Source organism: Acipenser ruthenus, chromosome 4 (assembly GCF_902713425.1).
Source record: "Acipenser ruthenus chromosome 4, fAciRut3.2 maternal haplotype, whole genome shotgun sequence".
NCBI classification, from domain to species: domain Eukaryota; kingdom Metazoa; phylum Chordata; class Actinopteri; order Acipenseriformes; family Acipenseridae; genus Acipenser; species Acipenser ruthenus.
The window spans coordinates 101,267,453-101,291,170 of NC_081192.1; the positions used below are offsets into that span (position 1 = coordinate 101,267,453).

The 23,718-nt window shown below is 38.6% G+C and overlaps 1 protein-coding gene across 6 annotated transcripts in view; it reads right to left on the bottom strand.

Annotated features, from left to right (window-relative positions):
• The window catches only part of LOC117399699 (partitioning defective 3 homolog), a 365,908-nt gene that overhangs the window by 201,009 nt on the left and 141,181 nt on the right, over positions 1–23,718 (bottom strand). For 5 of the 6 annotated variants that reach the window (XM_059023276.1, XM_059023274.1, XM_059023272.1 and 2 more), the window contains exons 4-5: positions 11,923–12,104; positions 7,621–7,758 (exon numbers count right to left, since the gene is read on the bottom strand). In XM_059023276.1, the coding sequence (XP_058879259.1) occupies positions 7,621–7,758; positions 11,923–12,104 (320 nt within the window). The remainder of the gene's footprint in view (positions 1–7,620; positions 7,759–11,922; positions 12,105–23,718) is intronic. The other variant, XM_059023275.1, reaches the window with a different exon arrangement.

Consider the following 23,718-nt stretch of genomic DNA (forward strand, 5'->3'; position numbering starts at 1 on the left):
AATAGCAATAGCAATTGTTATTATAATTATTTCACTTTATCTTTTTCCTCCTCTCTCTCCCGTTCACTACTCACCAAACACCCAACCACGAGTGAATGAAATGTGCATCTATATATACTGTTATGCCGGAATTCAATTACTAATTAATTATTCACTTGAATCCCAGCACGTGAATTAATTATGTGCAACCTTGTGCTCACATATTAATTACTTTAAATGCATGTGAAGTGATGTGCAATCCTCATGCCTAAATACAATTATACATTTTAAATAACTCGTGCTGCACACACCCATTTATATCCCGTGCAGCTATATCTATACACCAACATTAATACACGTAACATACAACATATAACACACAAATGCACACAGGGGCGGGGCACATTGCCACACAGTCCCTGTAGGCATTGCTTATTTTTCTCTTTTCCACATGCAGTGCAACCCCATTTATCTCAATGCTGATCTCCAAGGTCAAGAAAACAACAGAAATGTGTTGTGAATAGTTAGCCCTTCATCCACACCAGCACCGGTTAGGACTGACCAAAAATGCAGTTTCCACCTTTGCAAACTTTCACCAAGTCCTTAGCATCCTGTTTATTAACGTATTTTATTTTACCGTAGCCTACTGTACTAGAGGAATATTTCTTTAAAAACTACAAAATGCAATGAATGCCATAAAACAAAAATGGATATAAAACCACTCTATTCACCTCATTAAAAGCAACAGATTTCAAATCTCTGATTGCTAATTAAGCTTTGAAAGCTCATTTGTATTGATGCTTTTATTGTCTCTCCTCTCCTCTGTTGGCCAGTCTCCCCAGTGAGCTGACATTTTCACTGCAAATCAACGTAGAGAAGAAAAAAGAAATATGAACTCAGCAGCCTGGGGATTTCAGAGTGGACCATTAAACATGTGCAGCATTATTCTACCCACACTGAAGACACAGCACCATCTACTGGGCAGGGCGATGCTGCTCTGAACGACAGACTGACATCCCAAGGCCCACACAAAAAAAACTGTTACAGCACTGCCTATATAATACTGGAAATCCCATACAGATGAATGCAAACTACCATCTAAACAAGGGACCTGGATACAACAAATGTTATATAAATGCTAATGGCATTTACTTCTATATACAGAATATGTCATGCATTGTGGGTGGGGACAGACTGAGCCTCTAAGGTTTCATATATTTATTGGATGGTTTAAACACAACATTTTATTCAAGTCAAGCTCCCCGAACTGGCACTGTATGTTGGTTTGGAGTTGAAATTTGATCAACAGACCCCAAATTATTACTTAACTAAAAATTGCAAATTAATTTTATTATTTCTACTAAATGATGCATCAATTCGAAAATACATTGTCCAACAGCATCTTAATATCAAACCTTTATATTGGTAACCAATATTAGTAACTGCTGATAAATATGTTTAAACACACATCATACCATATTCCATACAATGTTAAATAAAGGATGTCCCATTAAACTTACAGAAAACTTAATGAAGGTGAACAAGAGAGGCTAGTCAGCAGTTAAAACACAAATGATATTTTAGTAAATATATACAGGATTTATTTTTTAGAAATAAATCTCTCTCAAAATAGTATCTACTAAGCCACTGGTTAAGTTTTTTTCCCACCGAGCTTGTTTAGATAAAGGGGAAATAAGATAGCCATCATGCTCTGACATGTATACAAAACGTGAAGACCCAGAACTATTGTTTTGGCCACGTTATCAGTGCCTCTTCTTGGATCCCAGAGGTTCCCAGAGGCCAAGTCTCAGCTGGTGGTCACTTTAGACAAGGTCTGAATGTGTCAAAGACAGCAGCTTCCATATCCAGCCTCAGCACCAGAGGTGGATTAATAGTGGCTGTACAGTATAACACCTCCCAGTCCTGTACACAGGAATCCATTAGCATTCATCATGCAGACAGTGAACCCGCCTTAACAGAGGCTGTTTATTTAAAGACTGATTCTTAAGCGAGTTGTGTCTGTGGGTCAATAAACGGCTCCTGTGCACACTCAGTATCTTATTTTGTTTTCTGTATGCCATCACTTAACTGTTTTAGACTCAATGCCTCTTAAGAGTCATTGATCCTATACATAAAATATTCTCTGACAACTTATTGTCATTTGAATAGTTTCTCCAATAGTAAATAGGTTTACGTCTTCTGAATTCATATTGTGGGAAACAGCTGGTGCGAGGAAATTAAATCTGTGTTTACAACAACAGACGAAACAAAGCTGAGCCAGTCTCATCATATTCCAGTGTAGTTCTGCGGGAATATGAAACTCAGGAGTTCAGCCCTGGTCCCATCTTCCAGCAAGGCAGAGTACCTCCCCGAGCGCTATCAATAAGACTTCTGTGCATCAGCTATAGTAGATTCAGAATATTCATTTGGAAATCAAAATTGCCCAGTTGTGCACATACAAGTCTGTACTTACTTTTTGTCAGAGAATTATAATTGTAATTACTATTAGGAGTTTTGCTTCTTAGAAATAATGAGCATCGCAAAGAGTGCCACAGTAAAAGCCAGTATATTGTTAATCAAACACACATCTTATATTGGCTGTAAGAGTTATATACAGTGCCTTGAAAAAGTCTTCACACCCTTGAACATTTTTCTCATTCTGCAGCTTCACTGATCTACACAAAATCATCTACACTTTCAACATAGAAGAACAATTATAGAAATTTTCAAAAAGTAATTAAAAATAAAAAACCAAAAAGTCTTGATTGCATGTCTTCACACCCCTTGAGTCAATACTTGGTGCAAGCCCCTTTTGCAGCAATAACAGCCATGAGTCGTTTTGGATAAGTGTCTACCAACTTAGCACAGCGGGATGGTGCAGTTTTTGCCCATTCTTCTTGGCAGAATAGCTCAAGCTCTTTCAAGTTGGCTGGGGATCGTCTGTGGACTGCAGTCTTCAAGTCTTGCCACACATTTTCTATAGGATTCAGGTCTGGGCTTTGACTAGGCCACTCTAGGACAATCACTTTCTTCTTGCTGAGCCACTCCATTGTTGTTTTGCTTTGTGCTTAGGATCATTGTCCTGCTGAAAGGTGAATCTTCTCCCCAGTCCCAGGTCTCTGGCAGACTGGAACAGGTTTTCCTCCAGGATCTGCCTGTACTTTGCACCATCCATCTTCCCCTCGAGCTTCACAAGCCTCCCTGTCCCCACTGCTGCAAAGCATCCCCAAAACATAATGCTGCCACCACCATGCTTTACTGTAGAGATGGTGATAGCAGGGTGATGTGCCGTGTTTGGTTTACGCCACACATATCGCTTAACACTGAGACCAAAAAGTTTCACTTTGGTCTCATCAGACCACAAAACCTTCTCCCACATGCATGCAGTGTCCCCTCCGTGTTTCTTTGCAAAAGCTATGAGGCACATCATATGGCTTTTTTTCAGCAGTGGCTTCCTTCTTGCCACCCTCCCATACAGGCCATGTTTGTGGAGTACTCTTGAAATTGGGGAAAATGTTGACTGTTCAACAAATCTCAGCCAGAGACCTCTGTAGTTTTTTTAAAGTCATCTTAGGCCTCACAGTGACCTCCCTCAGCAGTTTCCTTAAGCCACGGCTACTGACTTTGGAGGGACGGCCTGATCGAGGCAGTGGCTTGGTGGTGCCAAACTGTTTCCACTTTACAATGATGGACCTGACAGTGCCCCAAGGGATATTCAAAGACATTGAAAGTTTCTTATAGCCTTCCCCCAATCTGTACCTTTCAATAACTTTATCCAGGAGTTATTTTGGCAGCTCTTTGTTCGGCATGTTTTGCCATTTGCTTCAAATCCACTTCATACAACAGAAACAGCTTGATTCTTCATCCAAGAGTATTCGAATCAGTTGAACTACTGTGATTGGACACAGGTGGGGTCTGTTTAACTTAATATGTGCCTTGTTAAGGCAATTTGTTGTACCTGAGCTAATTTGGGTTTGCTATGACAAAGGGTGTGAAGACTTATGCAATCAAGACTTTTTGGTTTATTTAATATTTCTATTCATATATATATTTGTAATTTAAAGGTTTTGTTTTTTTTAAAATCTACTCTTTAGCACACAAAGCCACAATTACCCCCATGCAACTATTTAAATAAAGAGGAATCCATCAAAAACTGATGTTCTTAAGCTAGAGAATCTGCTTCATGCACCGGTATAACTCACTATGTAGCTTCTACACAGTGTAACGCTTTATTATACAAAACAGTGGGAATGTATTTAACAGTATTTGAAGCTACTTAACCTTTAAGCAGAAACTTCCATTATGTCCTTTCCCTGGTTTATCTTTTTGTGAATTAACAGCCAGGCTTTCCTATCTAAACTGGGAATAGGAAGTCCGGAAATACTGCTGATGAAATTAGTTTGTGCCTCTGGTTATGTATAAAGAATATTACATTTTATAAGCCATTACATATTCTTAATAAAAAAAAAGGATTAATACAATATTGCAGTTAAGCAGTTATTGGCAGAAATTAATTGGAAGTGATCAACTGGAAAATGTTAATGGGGAAATCTCAGATAAATTATCAACAGGTCCAAGTGTGAATTATTGAAGCAGAATTCATTAGAAAAGGCATGTTGCTTGTTAAGTGGGCTTACAATGATGAGGTGCGACTTCTCAACATGGCTTGAAATCAAATTAAATATTGCACAACACAGGGAACCAAACCAGATCCAATTAAAACGACACATACAATAACAGAATAACATTTTCAAAATAGCTGAAGGCCATAATTAAAATCTGTAGCGTGTGTATCTTTGCATTTGAAATCTGCAGTATGCCTACAGTATAGTATATATGATGTCCAGTGTTAAGACTCAATGTAGAATGAATAAACATTTCAGCTACACGATATCAAAGCATACAGATTTTTATTCTCTTTTTATGTATTAGAGACTATCAAGGGCGTAAAAGATCACAGCACAGGGGTTACTACCATGAAAAGGTAGACCATCCACAAACACAGGCATAATTTCATCAAAACCTACCAAGTGTTTTACAACACACTATATAGAGTGTATTAGGTTAGCCAATCAGGTGTCAGAACAGTGAAAAAGGAGGTTACCTTTACATTCATGGAGTTTAGGCATGTTGATGAAGAACTGTGGGTAATTTCCTATGTCCTACAAACTTTTGGGATAATCAGAGAACTTTAGGCTTCAGTGTTTTCAATAGAACACATCTTATAATTACTGCATGAACTATTGACAGGCTGTGCTTCTGACAGCAATATATATATATATTTTTAAATGGTACAGAATTATTGGAGCAGAACTATAACGCTCACAAAATAAAACACTAGGCTTGTGCAAGTGCAGCTAAATTGCCAAAACTGGAACATTTAATCTATCCAACATCATATCTGAACAGCAGGTTGAGGAATATACGCGCTTAACAGAAATCCTGTGTCAGACTGTGGCTGTGTCAGGACTCATTTCTGCTGGAATTCATGAGCTGCTGCTGAGCTAATGTAGTGTGAACTCAGCAGGCACATCAACACCTGTCTGAATTTCCTTGTCATTCCTTTCAAGTCTTTACAGAAAACACCTCTGCCAGGCAAATCACTGCTGGACTCATCTAAATCTATGAGGTGGAAAGAGCCTCACAATAAAAACCACAAACCCTGAACATGAAACTGTTCTCCACGCCAGACTCATCAAGTCTCCTTCCATTTGACAGCATGGCTCAGGTCAACTGGTGTTTGATAATGGCTTCAACTGAAAATGTATTACTCTTTCAGTTTTGTGGAGTCGTGACAGACTGCCTGACTGTATGAACTCTTCCGATGGCTTGTGCTAAAGAAAGCATGTTAGCATCTTGATGCCAAATGTTTTAACTGTGACGATGACTCCATTTTTTTTATGTTGCCACAGGAGTCCACCATTCTTACGCATAACCACAAAAGCTTTTAACGATACAGCATTGATAGCCTGAACCAAGCAATAAACAAAGCAATGTGTTTAAAGTCAAAAGACAACAATAAAATCTCATAGTTTCAGAAAATGGTTCAAAAGCAAGGTTTGGGTTCTTACCCACAACAGGGTGCCTGAATACCTACAAAAAGGTTCATAGCACATATACCCACGCACCATTTACAAAAGCTACAAAAATTATTCCAGTTCATTCAAATTGGGAGGACTTCTCTCATGCACAGCCTTCTTCAATGCATACCAAAGATTCTCAAATTGGATTTAGATCGGGACTTTGACTAGGCCATTCCAGAATCTTGATTTTATTCTTCTTTAACCATTCTGAAGTAGATTTTGATGTGTGCTTTGGATCGTTGTCGTGTTGGAACATCCAGTTGCGCTTTAAACCAAGTTTTGTAGCGGAGGGTTTCAGATGATTGGCCAATATCTTTTGGTATGCTAGGGAATCCATTTTACCATGTATTGGAACTAAATTTCCTGTGCCATTAGAGGAAAAACAGCCCCATAGAATGATATTACCAGCTCCATGCTTGACAGTAGGTATGGTGTTCTTTTCTTTGAATGCCTCGCCACTTTTTCCAAACGTAATGACCATCAGTGTGACCAAATAGTTCGATTTTTGTTTCATCACTCCACAAAACCTTTGACCAGAACTCACATCCACCATTCAAATGCCATTTTGCAAATTTTAAGCGATTGTCCTTGTGACGTTTTCCTAAGTGTTTTTTTCCTTGGCCTGCGACCATTGAGACGACCATGCAATACTCGACCTACGGTTGAAATGGAAACCCCAGTCCCAATTGCAGTCAACTGACTTTGAATATCTTTGGCAGTCAATCTCAGATTGTTATTAACCTTCCTCACAATTCTTCTACTTGTTCTTGGTGAAAGAACCTTCTTTCTTACAGGGAGCATTGTGACAGTCTTGTACTTCTTGACAGTAGAAACAATAGTTGAAATTGGGATGCTCAAATGCTTGGAAATCTTCTTGTATCCTTCTCCAGCTTTATGACAATACATTTTCTGCCTAAGGTCTTCAGATAGCTCCTTACTTTTTCCCCCATAATGGCTTATTGGTAATGACAGAAATCATCCTATGCCTAACCCTTTTATACTCTCTAAGAATGTTCACCTACAATCCAGCATTTTCTAGACTTTTCTAGAATTCACTTTTCACTGCATTATCATATTGAAATGTCTAGTACCTTGTAGACAATAATATCATAGCATCAATGGGTATGAATACTTTTGAATTAGCATCTTTGGAGTTTTGCAAATAAATTGCTGAAATAAATAATTGTAGACATCTATTTCTTGTAACATTTTCCTCATCCACAAAAGCAAAACTTTTGCTACAAAAGGTGTTTCCAAAAATTCTAGAAACTATACAATTCCACTGGAGTATGTAAACTTTTGACTACAACTGTATATATATTTTGTCATTTTCTCATGTACACGCAATAAAGGAGTATATCCTTCAGCTCAACAAAAAATTCAGGACTGAAAGGGTTAAAAATACTGGCCATACAACCGCGTGTCTAACCAGAGCTGAACAAACTACCAGATTGAGTTTTATTTTAAAATGCCTTTTGTGGAACTGTAGTACTGACTGTAATTTCGTGTACGATTGCACGAGCACGGATAGGAAATAGCCACGCTTTGAATCACTTACTTGTTCTTGCCTCTCCAGCCACTTGTCCACCATTGGATGATTGGCACTTAACGAAGTGCGGGCATTCTCCCTCTGAAACTGGTTGGACCAGTTTCCAGAATCTCTCGGCAGACTTCGATATGCCCCCATACCGTCTCTCTACACGCAGAGGAAGCAAGACAAAATACAACATACATAATACAACAGTTTACAAAATTAACTAATACATTCCTGCTCTCGTCCTTAAGACAACATAGGGCATACATTATAAGTGTTAAGATTCCTACGGCTGTTTTTCATAGAATCTGACTAGCCTAAAAGTAGTCCAAGATCCAAGAGCTAAATCAAGGTCTGTGAAACCATCCACTTAAGTCTTAACAACTTATTGCAGCAACTTGCTGAATGCTACATTTTCAAGAATTGTTTATAAAGTTTGTCAAATCATGATTGGCGTGATATTGCTTGATCGCTTTACATGAGGAAAACAGCAGAACAATGTGCCAGAAAAGTTGCCATGTCTATCACAGGTTTTAGTATTGAAGGCATGCAGTATGCTTTAAAACTCGGAATCTGGACAACATTACCCTACCAACAAAAAGGCTTTTGAATTTGATTTCAACTACACGTTAACTGGTTGTATTATGATGACTGACAGACATAAAAGCAGAAAAAAAACATTACATTTAATCTGAAGACAAACAAAAACAGAGGTACTGTAATTAAACAATGAAGGGCTATGGTTAAACTATGGTTCAGTTGCAATTGCACATAGCGCTGGTACACATTCTGAATATTAAAACTAATTAGGCAACCACACCTACCAGATTTAAAATCATCACACTTCAATCAAATTTATAAAACAAAACACTGAGGTTACACATGCACACAGTCTCAGCTTTACTGGGGATGCTTGTGGAAATGCTTCATCACTTAGTAAAATGATATTCGCTCACATCAAGCCACAAGGATTATATTCCGTAACCATTATGAACACTAATTGGATATTTACAGCCCTGCCAATTGTAAATAATCCATATATTAATAAGATATTCCAACGCAGGCCAGACCATAACCAAGTTCAGATGTAAATGAGGGCGGAGGAAAGGCCAGACTATAAAACTACAGGTCAAGGGGTTTATTAGATACTCTGTGGTGACTGTAATATTTACAGCACTGTGAATGGCAAAAGCAAAAGAAAAACTAAGTAAAACACGCCTTCAGGTTTGTATTTATTTCTGATAGTGCAGCATACCGCAGGTCAAAGAGATGGGAAGACCACAGACAGGCTGTCGTAACCTACAAGGAACACATCTATTACATGCTCCTACAGTATCTACCAGTTTTACTTTTCTGGAAATTACATTTCAAAAGAGGCTCTAGCAGCATACTACTGACTTGAGGCGCCAGGTTCCCAACAGTGCATACATTTCTCACCATACGTGTGACCAATAAAGAGTTACAAATAATAACACTAAAAAAAAAAAAAAAAAAAAAAAAAAAAAAACACACAACAACAACAACAACAACGAGGAGTATATACTGTGTTTCTCTGTTGTAAATGTACTACTGGGATGAGATAACCACTTTTATGAGGCATGATTCCTGAGTTTTGTTAGGCCACTAGTGGCCTTGATAAACCAATGAAGCCAGTTTATTGATATATTTTCCTTCAGTTTCCATGTTGATTTATTGCATTACGTGGTCTAAAAGTGCTTCTGTGTCCAAGCCACTAGAAAGCTGCTTTTGATTTTACATGGCAGATTTCATTTGCCTGAGAAGTTGTGTTATAGTAATGCTGTTCAGTGATAGGGGACTGCTAATGCTAAATAGTAAAGATCATCACAAATGAACCTCTCTGTACAGACCTTGTAAAACAGCTGCAGTAAATGATTCTTCACAGAGACAACACTCATTTAAACTTTTCAGAATGTCTCTGTGTTTGTGAGGTTACACACAATGGAGCACAAAGATTTAGTTCACTCTTTTGATTAGGTAGTACTGAATGATTCATACTGTATCTAAGGATACAATCATTGTGTTCAGTTCAATCATTCAGGTGGAAATTACTATGCTTGACAAGGATGTTTCTCGCCTTGCCAGCACAACCATGGTTTCTGCTCTAAAATGTCAGTAACACAAGTCTTAAAATCTTGCTTCAGTTACTGAAAGAAATTCCAGATAATACATTTCTGATATCCAGTATAACCATGGCAGTGTACACATGTTAAGACTCCTATTTGGATACAGAAACGAAAAATAAAAAAAATGTTTTTTATTCTTTGAGGGTTTATCCACATCAAATGGCCCAATGGTCCCCACTTCAGTGTCTCAGATTCTTTTCATATCACATATGAAATGTACTTGGAAGTACAATACAGCATTTTGTATTGGCACCACTGCACTTTGTTTTCTACATTTGGCTCCATCATAATAACGTCTAGGATTACCACGTGGTATTCTGCTGTTGACACACTACTAAACTAAAGAAGCAGTCCTGTGTGTGCATTAGGAGCATCAAGGACATATCTTCAATGCTCTGAAAGACCTGACCTCCCCAACATGGCCCCTTTTCAGTGCTCAAATTCACCTGCCACTTCATCAATAATAAGAGGTGAGAGCTAATATTTGGGGGAGTCTTCCTAAAATACTTCCAGGTCCTTACATATGCTATAGCAAAAGAATCTGAAACAGGTGGAGAGTTAGTCCAGCTTGTGTGGAATGACCATGAAGGATTTTTTTATTTTTTTGCAGAAAGTATTTTATGAGATTACAGTAGCAATGACAACGAAAGTGCTCTTTAATAGGATTAGTGTAGAATACTATGCGATACTCTAATCGTGTGGAAGGTTGCAATTTCACAATAAGCACTTTTTTTTCCATTTAATTTGGAATATTGCTGTTTCTGAGCACTGAGGCCTTGTCATCAGTATTAGGGGCAGCCATTTTGATAAGTTAATTGGACTCTTTCATTTGTATTCCCTTGAAGGCTGAACGAAAGAGCTCTCTGATTCATTTTGGGCTCGGGGGATGACTTCAGAAGCTAGTTACAACAAAGGGAATGTTCCATCTACAAAAAGGCTTTTTACAAAGTACTGTGGATTAATAGAGGAGCAATGTCAAGGTTAGAGATACTACTACAAAGACCAACTCTTTGAATTTCTTGGATTACAGTTTAACCTGCTGGAAAGAGATGGCACAGTGTTTATTTTTTGAACACATAACACAGATGTCACACTTGCTAAAAATGATTAACGTTCAGACAAACAGCAGGTGTTGTGGCTTGAAACCACGCCTCTGGGCCATGGGGTCAAAGGTTGGTCTGGGGAAGAACATGAATACACTCCATTTACTGTAGCAGCAACCCCACATTGTACAGTCCCACCTTCAATGCAGGCAAGGATTACATTTTTTTTAATATAAAAAAGAAGAGCTTTTCATCTTGTTGCATTGGCTGAATCTCCAGTCCAGAAGCTCTAGACTCACGCCCTGATTTAGAAAAGCATGTACTGTACTGTATACACAGAGTCCTAGTTTGCTGTCTTTGTTCCTACTTTGTTTATTTTTAATAGCATAAAACTAGAAATACAACAAATCATCCCTGGGGCATAATGTAAGGAGAACGGCACCTCCCAAGCAGTTCATTTTTATTGAAAAACACTGGTAATAGATTTGGGCAAGAATAACAATAATAAAAACTGTGTATCTACTGTAAAGACAGACTCTCAAAGTGTGTGGTGCGTCATTGATATGGCCAGAGGTCGAAACAATGCAACAGATAAACAGGAATGAAAATTAAATGAGAATCATAGAATACATCAGTGCACCTCTGCTATGCCTCCACAGACCAGAAATATTGCAACCATATTAGGACCGAGGTCAATGTCATGGTCACCAACACATAAATGATAGAAAGCTTTGGCAGCTTTGTAAAATCACAGGCATACAAGTTGATATAATACTGTTGTGTACCCAGTAAGAAGCCAATACCTCAAAGTCTTTTATAAAAAATTATAAAAGTTGGCACCTAGCTTAATAAGATATTAGAAGTTGAAACAGCAGCAGTGGTAAAAATGGACAAGTACATAAAAGCTCCCCCTCATGGAGATGCTTAATAAGAACACACATCTTACTGAGGGGGTTAAGGGTCAGAGTGAATATCATGTGTCTATTACCATTACTTTACTCTTGCAGGTTTACTCCCCAAATCTCAGAACATGCAGCAGGCAATGGCAAGGGGTGAACTCCCAGCTACTACAGTAAGTGCTCATGTATTAGTATTTCAGTACACTAACATTGGTAACTGTCATGGAAATGAAAACATACCTTCCTTTCGAGACTATGAGTCCCAGATGCTGTATTTGGTTTTGAAAAGCCTGCCGTCGTAGACCATCGGGTAGGGTTTTTGCGAGAAGGCTCTTCCGCTGTAAAATGTGTTTCACTGAACGATGATGTGGACAAGGCAAGAAGCGCTGGGTCACTGCTGCGCCGGACATGCAGTGGCATATCTACGAGAGTAGAGAGCAGGGGGAGAAAGGGAAAATGACATTTCATTAAAACAACCATGTGTCACTCATTTACCCAGATTACTAAAAGTTTTGCATCACATAGAATTTTAGGACTGAGACAATTTAAAAAAATGATATCGCAAAAGTCTATCGGAAGCCATAATAGTTGTCCAGTATGTCATGGTTGATTTAGAAATGTTGCATGTTTCAATTTGTATCAGGTTTTATGTTAAGTATATGGAAAACTACAAAGCGATATGTCATTCAATATGTTAACATAACATTATTCAGCAGGTTTCATTCAGCTTTATGAAGTAAAATAAGTTAATTCTATAGGGTGATGCAAAACTTTTGGCCATAGCTGTACAGTAGACCAAAACACCCAGCCTCTGCATTTCAGTGTTATACTCTGCTAGATAGTGGACTCAAGTATTAGAGGGCAATGTTGACCACCTAGCACAGCCCAGACACTGACCCCATGTGACATTGTGACCCTCCAACTGTCATCTCTATAGCAACTGTGAACTATTGTAAATCAGAAATGAAATGAGACACCTCACCTAAATGGTTAGCATCAAGTAGCCTCAAGGAAAGTAACAGTCTAAAGCACTGTTTGACAACAACAAATAAAATACTTTGCACCAAACCTAAATTTGCATCCTGTTTTGAGACTAAACAAACCAATCAATCTCATTGGAAGGTTTTATTCTGGTTTCCTCAACAACATGTACTGTATAGCGATCTGTATTTCATACATAACACATACAGGTAGGGGACAAAAAAATGGAAACACCAATGTAAAGTCACTTAATAGGGCATTGGGCCACTATGGTATCCCGCTCTGTGGAGTTCCTGGCGGACCGTTTTTGATGAAACTGGCTGCTCGCACATTTGTTTGCAGTCAAAATAATGAGGCTGTGTGGTCCAGTGGTTAAAGAAAAGGGCTTGTAACCAGGAGGTCCCCGATTCAAATCCCACTTCAGCCAGTGACTCATTGTGTGACCCTGAGCAAGTCACTTAACCTCCTTGTGCTCCATCTTTCGGGTGAGATGTAATTGTAAGTGACTCTGCAGCTGATGCATAGTTCACACACCCTAGTCTCTGTAAGTCGCCTTGGATAAAGGCGACTGCTAAATAAAAACAAAACAAAAAAATTGATCTGCAGTTGCTCGCCTGTTTTGCCTTGCACTTCGAATTAATGCACGGATAGCACGATCCTGGAGTTGCCCACTGTTGCCCTTTGCTGATGATGTCTTTCCCACGGAGTTCCATGCCGACATCACGTTAGACACTGTTGCTTGTGAAACATCAGCAAGTTATTATTATTATTATTATTATTATTATTATTATTATTATTATTATTATTATTTTCTTAGCAGACGCCCTTATCCAGGGCGACTTACAATTGTTAAGCTGTCTTGGTCACTGAAGCTCCTGCCAAACTCGCCCCAACAATCACCCCTCTTTCAAAGTCACTGAGGTCTCCTCTTGCAGCCATGCTAGCCATAATTATAGGCAACCAGGCCTATCCAGCATTTTTATACATGACCCTAAGCATGCTGGAATGTTGTTTGCTTAATTAACGCATGAGCCACACCTGTGTGGAAGCCCTTGCTTTCAATATACTTGGTGTCCCTCATTTACCCAGGTGTTTCCATTTTTGTGTCCACTACCTGTACATTATGAAATTGCACTTGTCACAGGGTAATAATATAATCTACTCGTAATATTCAAAATAATAATGCCACTCCACTAGTGCTGCTATCTTCACAAAAAGCCTGTATTGACATAAAACTTCAAATGATATCCATCTGATTGTTCAGAGCAACAGCACCTTTTAACACATGTAAGCACAACACATACCATGCTGTTCAGTCTTGTCCTACATGCAAAAGGTGCTTTGATTACCCCTATACCACCAACTCATAACTACATTTTTATTGGTGTTCCACAATAGTTTAATGCATCTTTGTTGATAACCAGTTGAGTCTCAAAGTTGCTGTTCCGTATCTAACTTCCTGTGATGTTCAACAAAGCTACTGTATATGCAACAGCTGTTTGAACGGTTCACAATCTATAAATCTACCCTTACAACCAACACTATTGAAGGCCCAACAAAGCAGCCAGCATATTCCTTCAGACATGTCTTTGCTTTCATTATTTTGTACAGCTCTGTCATAGTTAATAGAGGCCTCTGATGCAGTCCTTCCCAATGGGGAAAACTGATGTGCAAAAAGCCATCGCTGACATTACAAGGAACAGTAGAAGCTGATTCATTGGAACTCAGCCCTCTTATGAAATTCGACAAAGAAGAACCTTACAATGTGCCTCTGGAAACAGTGTGAATTGTTACACTGCCACACTGGCTTTAGCTTGAGCGTTATTAATTATAATATATTGCGATATAACAAACACATTTACCAGTTATCCACTCCCAGTGATTCATGTAATTTGTATTTATTTAATATTCCATTTTTTGCATATCTGACTAAGAAAATAGATTTTTTTTTTTTTTTTTTTTAAAGACCACACAATGCGTTTGTTACTTCACTCTGACTTTAAAATCCTCCTTTGTTTCAATGTACCTAAATCACTACTTGTGTCAGGCTTAAATCTTTGGGGAGTCAGTAAGTACTGGAGAAGAATGAATGAGTTTCCTGGGCTTCCGAGACGCGTGGGATTTCATAGATCGTCACAGCGGTTCCATGTGGAATTCATTCATCCAGGAATGTGGGAATAAGGTTCTGGGAAATCTCAAAATACGTAATGGATGCACTTGGACAGTGTGGGGAAGAGGGGGGTGTGTGAATAGTAGGGCTTTGAGAAACAAATCCAATCCCTCTGTATAATATGGGAACCAAAACATGTACAGGACACTGTTATTAAGAGGTGTACAAATAAATATCAGTATACACACACACCAGCTATTTCCCACAACTTCGTTCTGTCCTTGTCAACATCTCTAAGGCGGTTCATTTTTGTGTAGAATGATAAATTACACCATATGTTCTTGTGGAAGCTAATAACTTTCTAACTCCTGTTACATTGCAAACGTTAGATGTTTCAGAAGAATACAGAAATTGCAACAAAGACCTTTTTTTTTTTTAAATACTGTTTACTTTTTTGTAAAAGAATGTTCGATAAATATAGTAATTTACCATATAGTGTAAGAATGCCTTCCTAGACCCTAGGTATTTCTTAATAGTTCTGTTACATATATGTACAGTACATGTTTAGTCACTCTATCCTAATAAGCAATGTAAACTGAAACCATCTCTGCCAGATCTCCTGTGGCCAGCCTAAAGTAAGGTGTTCCACAGCTACAGACAACCCACCAAGGACTTGGAAATGGCCAGATTAATTCAGGTATTTCAGCTTCCTCATGTGCGAGTACAGTATGTGCATTATTTGATTAGCCTGGTAGGGGAAAGTGGCCTGCCTTTAATAACTAGAGAACCACTTTATACAAATTGCAATCTTTTTTGCAAAGGAAAAATTAAATAAAAAATACAGCCACCATAACATCGATCTCAGGTAGCCCGCGAGGCACAGACGTTACAAAAAGCCCAAAAAGGATTACTCGGTCATCTTCACTGGGGATTAGAATGAAAATCAGGCTGCATATATCCATCAGCATAAATATAAAAGGTCAAATATTTCAGCTTTATTTACCTCAAGAAAATGTGTTTTAGCTGTTAATTTCTTATCGGGGGCTGGGGTGCTGGAAGGTGGAGATACCGGAGAATAAAATAAATATAAACATTGAAGTGAGGCTGCAGGCAAAGCTGCCTGGGAGACAAACGGTGGTATGAACAGTTTTGAATTTGTGTTCTTTGTTTTGTTTTTTTCTAACTTTCTGGCATACCAACAAATCACAAACCTGCATTAATGTACTTTCAGTGGTAACTGTTGAGCTCTGACTTGAAATAGAGGACATCTGTATGAATCACTCTGGGGTCTATTTTAATGCTGTGTATTTTTTGCAGGCCTTATACAGTACTACTGCATGTTTATAGAATGCAGTATTATTAATAAGTAGGTAGGGGTTAGGGTAAATGAATCAGTCTTGGGTGAGAAATTGCAGCAAGATAATACATTTTTCCCCCCCAAAGCAAAGAAAATGTGTCAGTAAGAGGTGTTTTTTCCCTCTCTCCTTTCTCTGGAAAAGCAATTATTTCAGTCTTTGTGATGATGTCTAAATCTTTGTTTCAGATGCAGTTTGAAATGATATTATGTGGGGTGAAAACCAGTTGGCTGATAGATGGCCGATAGATTTTATTGATATTAAGCACTGCGTGATAATAACCTCAGTAATATTATTATCAGGAGCTTGTTTCCATTGACTCCCATTACATTCTGGCTGGGACATTTCAATGGGGTGATAATATGCATTGTGAGATTAACAGGAGTGACATTAAGCAGGTTTCCCTGTACATGTACATCTCCATTGGTGCGTCAATATTCCTTCCTGTATTGCAGGGTTTTCAGCTGTACCAGCTGAAGTTTGTTGTAAACTGTTGGGGAAGACAGCACCTGAATATAAGATGTTGCCAGCAGTGCATGTCACAGACACATTTTTTGCCCTGCTGTGTCCCATGTTTGATTATAAACACAAAGCAAATCAGCAGAACTTTTAAAAAGAAATCCTAAAGGGGCTCCTGAATAATAAATAGTGAGCTGACAAACGTACGGGACCTCGCCCATGTGAGTGATCGTGTGGTGGCGAATTGCATTTTGAAGAGTGAACAGAACACAGAGTGAACTCTAAAGCACTCTCCTCTTCCAATTCTCTGCCTTGCCACACTGTAAATATTGATTTCTTTCTGTGTACTGAAGCCTCCTTCTAAGTGTGTTTGATACGAAGACTTAAATGCTTAATTACTGTGATGTTTGTTCTTTGTTCTAATGCTGAAAATCATATCAGGGGGAAACTCTTTGGGAATTTTAAAGAGTGTTAACACAAATGCAAACAGCATATTAATGAAATTCAAAAAATGACTAGTGACCAGCAGTCTCAATTGGTGCCAACAGTGCCTTTGGGAAAGAGCTTGCAAACCAATGGGGGAGGAAACCGATCAGTCATTTTCTAAGCCACCCTATTTTTAGATTTCTATCATTTGGAATCGCACATGTTTTCAAAAAAACATAAAAAGCCTTTGACCCCTCAACGGAGTGGAAGAGGCCAGAGGGGGATATGGAAAACCACTTAAAAGCATTTATCAGAGGTTTTCAAAATGGTTTCCTTAAATTACTACAAGGCTAGGGCAGGGAGATCAATAATTGTGAGAGCTTTGTCTGAGCTTTGCAAAAGCTGTAAAAATAGATATGATCAGTGCAGAAAATATTAAGTTAACAAAAACAAAACAAAAAAAAAAACTGAAAAAAACACACACGTGTGTGTGAAAAATGTTAAAGAAATTCCTACCAGAAACAGGCTTATGACTGCTTCACACCCATTTTTGCTGTGTTCAAAAAGGGCTTACCACGGTTTTTAATTATCACTGGCCGCTTTAGATTCTTTGCTTCAGTTTCAAATTTCAATTTGAGTTTGCTGATATTTCAAAGACAATACTGTATGTGAGAAGCTGCTGTTGCTTCCTCCACTGATCTTAGAACACCCTGATCAGCGCTAACCTTGGACTACCTTACCCAGCGTAAAATGAGGTAGTGCAAGAATAAGCAGGGGTTCATTTGTAAACAAAAAGGCACTGGATCTTAGAATTAAGGAAGACGGATAGCATTTTTGTTACTAGACCGAATGTGCTGACCTTCCATGTATGCTTGGTGTTTTTATCTGCTTGTGGATTGGGTTTGGTGTCAGTAGCTGCATGCTGACCTTTGCCTAGCCATGTTTTAATACAATCTTCACGTATGAACAGTACCAGTGGTACACTTAAAGTACACTTTTGTCATTCAATTCACGGAACAGGAACGTTTTTTTGTATGACTCATTTAACATTTATTTTAATGAGTAGGTTCCAAGAATGAATTGAAGAAATGTTTCTGATCCCTGACTGAGTATGATGAGATTGTCCTTTACAGGGATGTTGTTTTTAGGGATGTGAAATTACTGCTGCCAGTTTCTGGTCAGTCTTGTAAATGAGGCCTTGGTCTCAATGGACTTTTCCTGGTTAAAGAATGAATAAATAAATATATAGGGTGTTATTTTGTTCAACAAAACATTTTATTTGGGGGGGGGGGGGGGGGGGGGGGTTATACGGTTCAGCATTTGCAAACTGTATCGTTTTCACCGGTCAGACAAAACAGTACCAATGCCTGAAAGATACGTGCCTGAATTAACATGAACAACAAGTGAAGAAGCTAAAGATTCTTGGCACACTAAAAAGCTGGAACAGTAGTGATTTTAATAAAATATAATATGTATTTTAGAGAACTGCTTATCTCGCCTATTAGCCAAAACAACAGATACCCAAATGCCAGAATAGTCACTGAAAACATCAAATCAGCATGGAGTTTATAAGTCTCCAAGTGAAAACAGCAGACAGTGAGTTATATTACAATTCCAGTTTCTGGGATATTTAAACCTGTATTGACAAGAAAAAAAAAAAAGACAGGGTATTGTTTTGAACCTATTGTACTCAATCTTCTGCAACCGACCCTTTTGAATCCCTCTAGCACTCTGCGGATCAGAGCTTCAAATGCATGTCTGCCTTCCTTCCGCCCCCGAGGGGCGAGCAGTTTTTACCCGTCTGAAACATCACTTCTTTTGTCTGGCACTGGTGGCTCTTAGCTTTCCAACTGGCAATACATCCGCGGCACTACAGGCTGAGCAACTGACATGTCTAGTCTACAAGGGAGACCTGCCTGCCTGGCTATGGTTTTTTTTTGTGAAAGGAGAGTGAGCTGCAATGGATCTGGTTAACAGGATGAAGAATAAGAATGCTCCCCACCGATTCCACGCCAGTGCACACCAAGGAGATCTGAACAGTTTTCACCTGTCAAAGCCTGCTTTTAAAAGCTGGCCTCTGAACTTTCCTGCTAAAACCTGCCAGAATCACCTGAAGAAGCACACAGTGGATTTTCAAATACTTTTGGCTTTTGACAGTGGAGGTGAACTGACCCCAATATCCTTAAACCCCACCCCTGAAAAAGAAACGTCCCCCCGCTCAGCAAGGGAGCTGTTACATAGGAGTATTCCAGTTGAAAGGGAGATCTGGTATCAATGCACTGCAAATTGGTTGACTACTTATCACAATGCCAAAAATAATAAGCCAGCCATCTGCTCATTCTGCATGTTTGGGAGTGCATTTGCAATAATACATGCAAATGTGTGCGTTCCTACAACCCAGGTGTGATGGACCTCCTCCTAACCATTGATGAGTTAATAATACTGACAGCAGCAGAAGACAGTTGAATGCGAAGACGTTTGAGCTGCGAGGTTATCGGTTTCCGTCCAGCCCTCGCCTTTCCAGTCAATTCAATGGGCTGAGATGCCAATTCATTATGCATGCAAGAATAAAGAACATTGCATTTTGTAAAACAGTCAAGCTGTAGTCAAAATATTGAAATTTAATATTTTATTTCAAAAACGTTTTTTTTTTGTTGATAATTTCTGCTCACATATGGCACATGTGCTTTAGTTTAGCCCGTCATTTGTTGCTTTTGTTGTACTATATATATATATATATATATATATATATATATATATATATATATATATCATACACACACACACACAGAGTATGTATGTATGTATGTATTATTATTATTATTATTATTTATTTCTTAGCAGACGCCCTTATCCAGGGTGACTTACAATCGTAAGCAAATACATTTCAAGTGTTACAATACAAGTAATACAATAAGAGCAAGAAATACAATAACTTTTGTTCAAGCAAAGTATAAGTGTGACAAACCACAATTCAATAATACAGCAGATAATAGTGATAGTTACATCAGGATATGATTAAATAGTGATAGTTACATCAGGATAAGATTGAATACAAAGTACTACTGGTTAAACACTTGACAGATTACTGTATTCTGAAGTACAGGATTAAATGCAGTAAAATAGGGGCAGATAAGAGCGAAATAAAGCACATTTGCATGAACGGTGATAGTGTCCCAGGATACAAACAGAGGAGTTCTACAGGTGCTCTTTGAAGAGGTGAGTCTTAAGGAGGCGCCGGAATGTGGTCAGGGACTGGGCAGTCCTGACATCTGTAGGAAGGTCATTCCACCACTGCGGAGCAAGGGTGGAGAAGGAGCGGGCTCTGTATGTATGTATGTATGTATAAAACAAATTCCAAACAGAATTGTGAGTTTCAACTGTAGCTGCTGTTCTTCATTTTTCTTTCCTGTTTTTCCCTTCAGCTTGTTAAACAAAACCTACAACTTTACCCCCCATTTCTTAATAAATAGCCCCCACCACCCCGAGCTGCGTATAATCGAATGTCCCTTGCTTTCTATATATATTTAGCACCAATCTGCCAAGAGTGAAAAGGCTGTGGCAATATAAATGGGGAAGACCTTGTTATATACCCTTGCCAGAAATGGGCTATTGAACTGTCAGGTCTAGTCTCGTCTGAATAATGCTATATACTATGCTGCTTGAAGGAAGACAGTAATATGTAAATATGTACATTTTAAGTCATTGGGATTTGCCAAAAAATAATGGCTTGGGCTTTAAGACTGATTCAGAGTTGGAATTTATTTTGGTTTCTGTAATGGTAAGACATATAATAAATTGAATTAAAAAAAAAAAAACACACTGATGTTTATTTTGATGAAATAGCCTGCATTCTAGGCGCCAGAGAGACCGTCTGAATGTTAAAAATGGAAATATTAATCAGAAGGAAGAAAATGGTCATTGAATACTGGTACTCAAAGGCATTAGGACATGCAGTAACTTAAAATCAATTCCCTACTGTATATAAGTTACTGTACAATTACTCTGCTCTGCTTATCACTGGGAAGTTAATGGGTGCATTTCCAACACATTCCTGTTACTTTGAACAGGAAGGCACAGCATTATTGAGCAACCGTAAACATCATAAAATGTGAAACGTGAAACAGTACTGAAGATGGCTTTTAGGAGCGTAGTTCCTACACTTTTAACAAAGTATATCTTTGAGGAAGGCCGCAAAATCTGTTAAACGTAGTGTACCTCGAAAAAAGATTAAATATGTCCAATTGAACAAATAATAAGATCAAATTATGTTAATTGAGAGCTTAAGTTGGAATGAAAACTAGAAGGCACAGCCCTCGAGGACTGGAGTTTGACACCGCTGCTCTAAACCTTCAAACTTAACATACAGCATTTTTAGAGATACTAAACAAAAATGACAAGCATTTTGACTACAAGTCTTACTCAATGTCTTCAGTAGAACGAAAACCAGAAGACCCTGCGGCCCTCAAGGACTGGAGTTGGACACCCCTGCTGTAGACCTGGTAGTAAGTATACAGATACACACATGCTCACCCACATGTGCACACTGACAGTTAATGCATATTTCCCTTTACCGGAAGTGAGCAACATGAACACTCTTGATTAAAAACATGCACAGCAATTCACAAAGACAAACGTATGCATGTTTCAGTGCTTTGTGTAATTTTCTAAAACTGGTCAGGAGAATGTGTCAGACTTTGCAGTCCTTTCAGTCCGTGCAAAACAAGCTTGGTTATTATAAGCTTTTCTTTCACTTGGTTTAATCAGGAGTGATTAGAGGCTGAGATCTCCGATTGTAATGCAGGGCATTTCAAAAGCATGCTTCAAAATCAATTTTTTACATTGTACTAGTTATCCAGGCCTCAAGCCACAGTTCCTGAAAAAGTGGCTTAAATGTTCCCTCAGTTTAATACTTAGGGAGGAAGTTGGATGGGACTAGTTAATTTCAATGCACTTCAACTGCTACTGGTATGGTCGCCCAATATGTGGAACCAGAGACTTCCCAGCTTGGGCCCTGTCTCCAGGGTTCAGTATCTTGGTAACATCAGATTATTGGGTTTGAGGAGATTGAGTTGGCAGGAATGGAGGTCCCTGGCTCATGAATGATAAGATGGTTTCAGAGGGCATTTCCAATAAATACACTATTGTTTGAAAAAATAAAGGGTGTATTCTTGCCCAGCAGGACGTTCATATGTATTGTGATAGACACTGTTTGTTGATGTGTTGTAGGCGGATGGGCATGAACTGGGTGTGAATAGCTTTACTTTCCTTTGTTGCCAAGGTTATAAAGAATCCAAGATCATTTGTTTTGCATGTTTAATACACTTGACAAATACGAGCTGCCAACATTCAGAAGCCAGAGTCTATATCCTTCAAATCAGACAAGCCAAACTGCTCACTGCTCATGCAGGCACTACAACCTCCACCTGAAGAGCATTCAAGTTGGCATTTGCTTCTCTCTCACTAACCACCAAACATGACGAGGCAGAGGTGTGTTTAAACCAGGTCCATAGACAGGGAGCTCAATTATCAGAGATCTAGTTACAAACACTGATAGTCTCTATAGAGACGTGCTCCCTTCCATCAAGATTAGTAACGTGCCACCTGAGAAATTCCCCATAGCCTGGCGTTTATTTCACTGGGGTTCTAGTGCAAAAAGAAGTCAGACATTGCCAGAGGCTACAGAAACACTGCAGAAAAGGCTTAGTGAAATCTACAAAAGACTAGGTCTTCTCCCATCAACATGCACCTCCCCTATTACTTAGCGTGTTGAATGAAAGAAAGCAGTGCTAGACCTTCCCAGTTGCACTTTGTTTTGTTGAAGAGGTAGCAAAACCATTTTCCGAGAACCATTTTGCGCGTACGTACTGCTGCTGACCCTAGCAAGTGCCATGCTGTCAATCATAGGATGTCCATCTGTCTAAGTTGACCCAGATGGTAATAAGTCTTGATATTGGTATGTATTTGGTATGCAATTTGTGATTGTTAACTGTTGACAATCTATAATAGTAGAAAACACAGTTCTTGATTCTATGTTATTGGAACATAATTGTTTATCATAATTATTACCACTGATTGATGCACCATATTCGCAATTCCAGACACTGCTGCTGCACCTCACTCATTTACTCTACAATGGATACACGCATATGAGTTTTCACTTGCCCCAGCCCAGCACTCGTAGATCCTTGAAAAAAAAAAGATGTTCAACTTATCAAATCAATCAATCAATCAATCAATCAACCTTCATTTAATATAGTGCCTTTCACAAAAGCAATGCCTCAAAGCGCTTTACATGGCTAAAACAGAAAATACAAGCAGGAAATACAATAATCACAGTAAATAAATACATGAGCAGGAGAGTAAATGTATAAATAAGTAGACAAAACGTATAAATAAAAACAAGATCCGTGAAACAATAAAACCATAGATGATAAAAGAAAACAAATCATTTTAAGATAAAAAAAAGTGTCTTCAGTCTTATTTTAAAAGCTGCAACCGTTGCTGCTTCCCTTACAGAAATGGGCAAATCGTTCCATGATTTAGGGGCCCTGTAACTGAAAGCTCTGCCACCAACACTAGTTTTTAAAATGTTGGGAATGTTGCCCGGCATGCTGGGATCGGAGAGGCCGCCTAGGAACATATGGAATTAGAAGGTCATTCAGGTAAGAGGGAGCAAGATCATGTAAGGCTTTGTAGGTTATG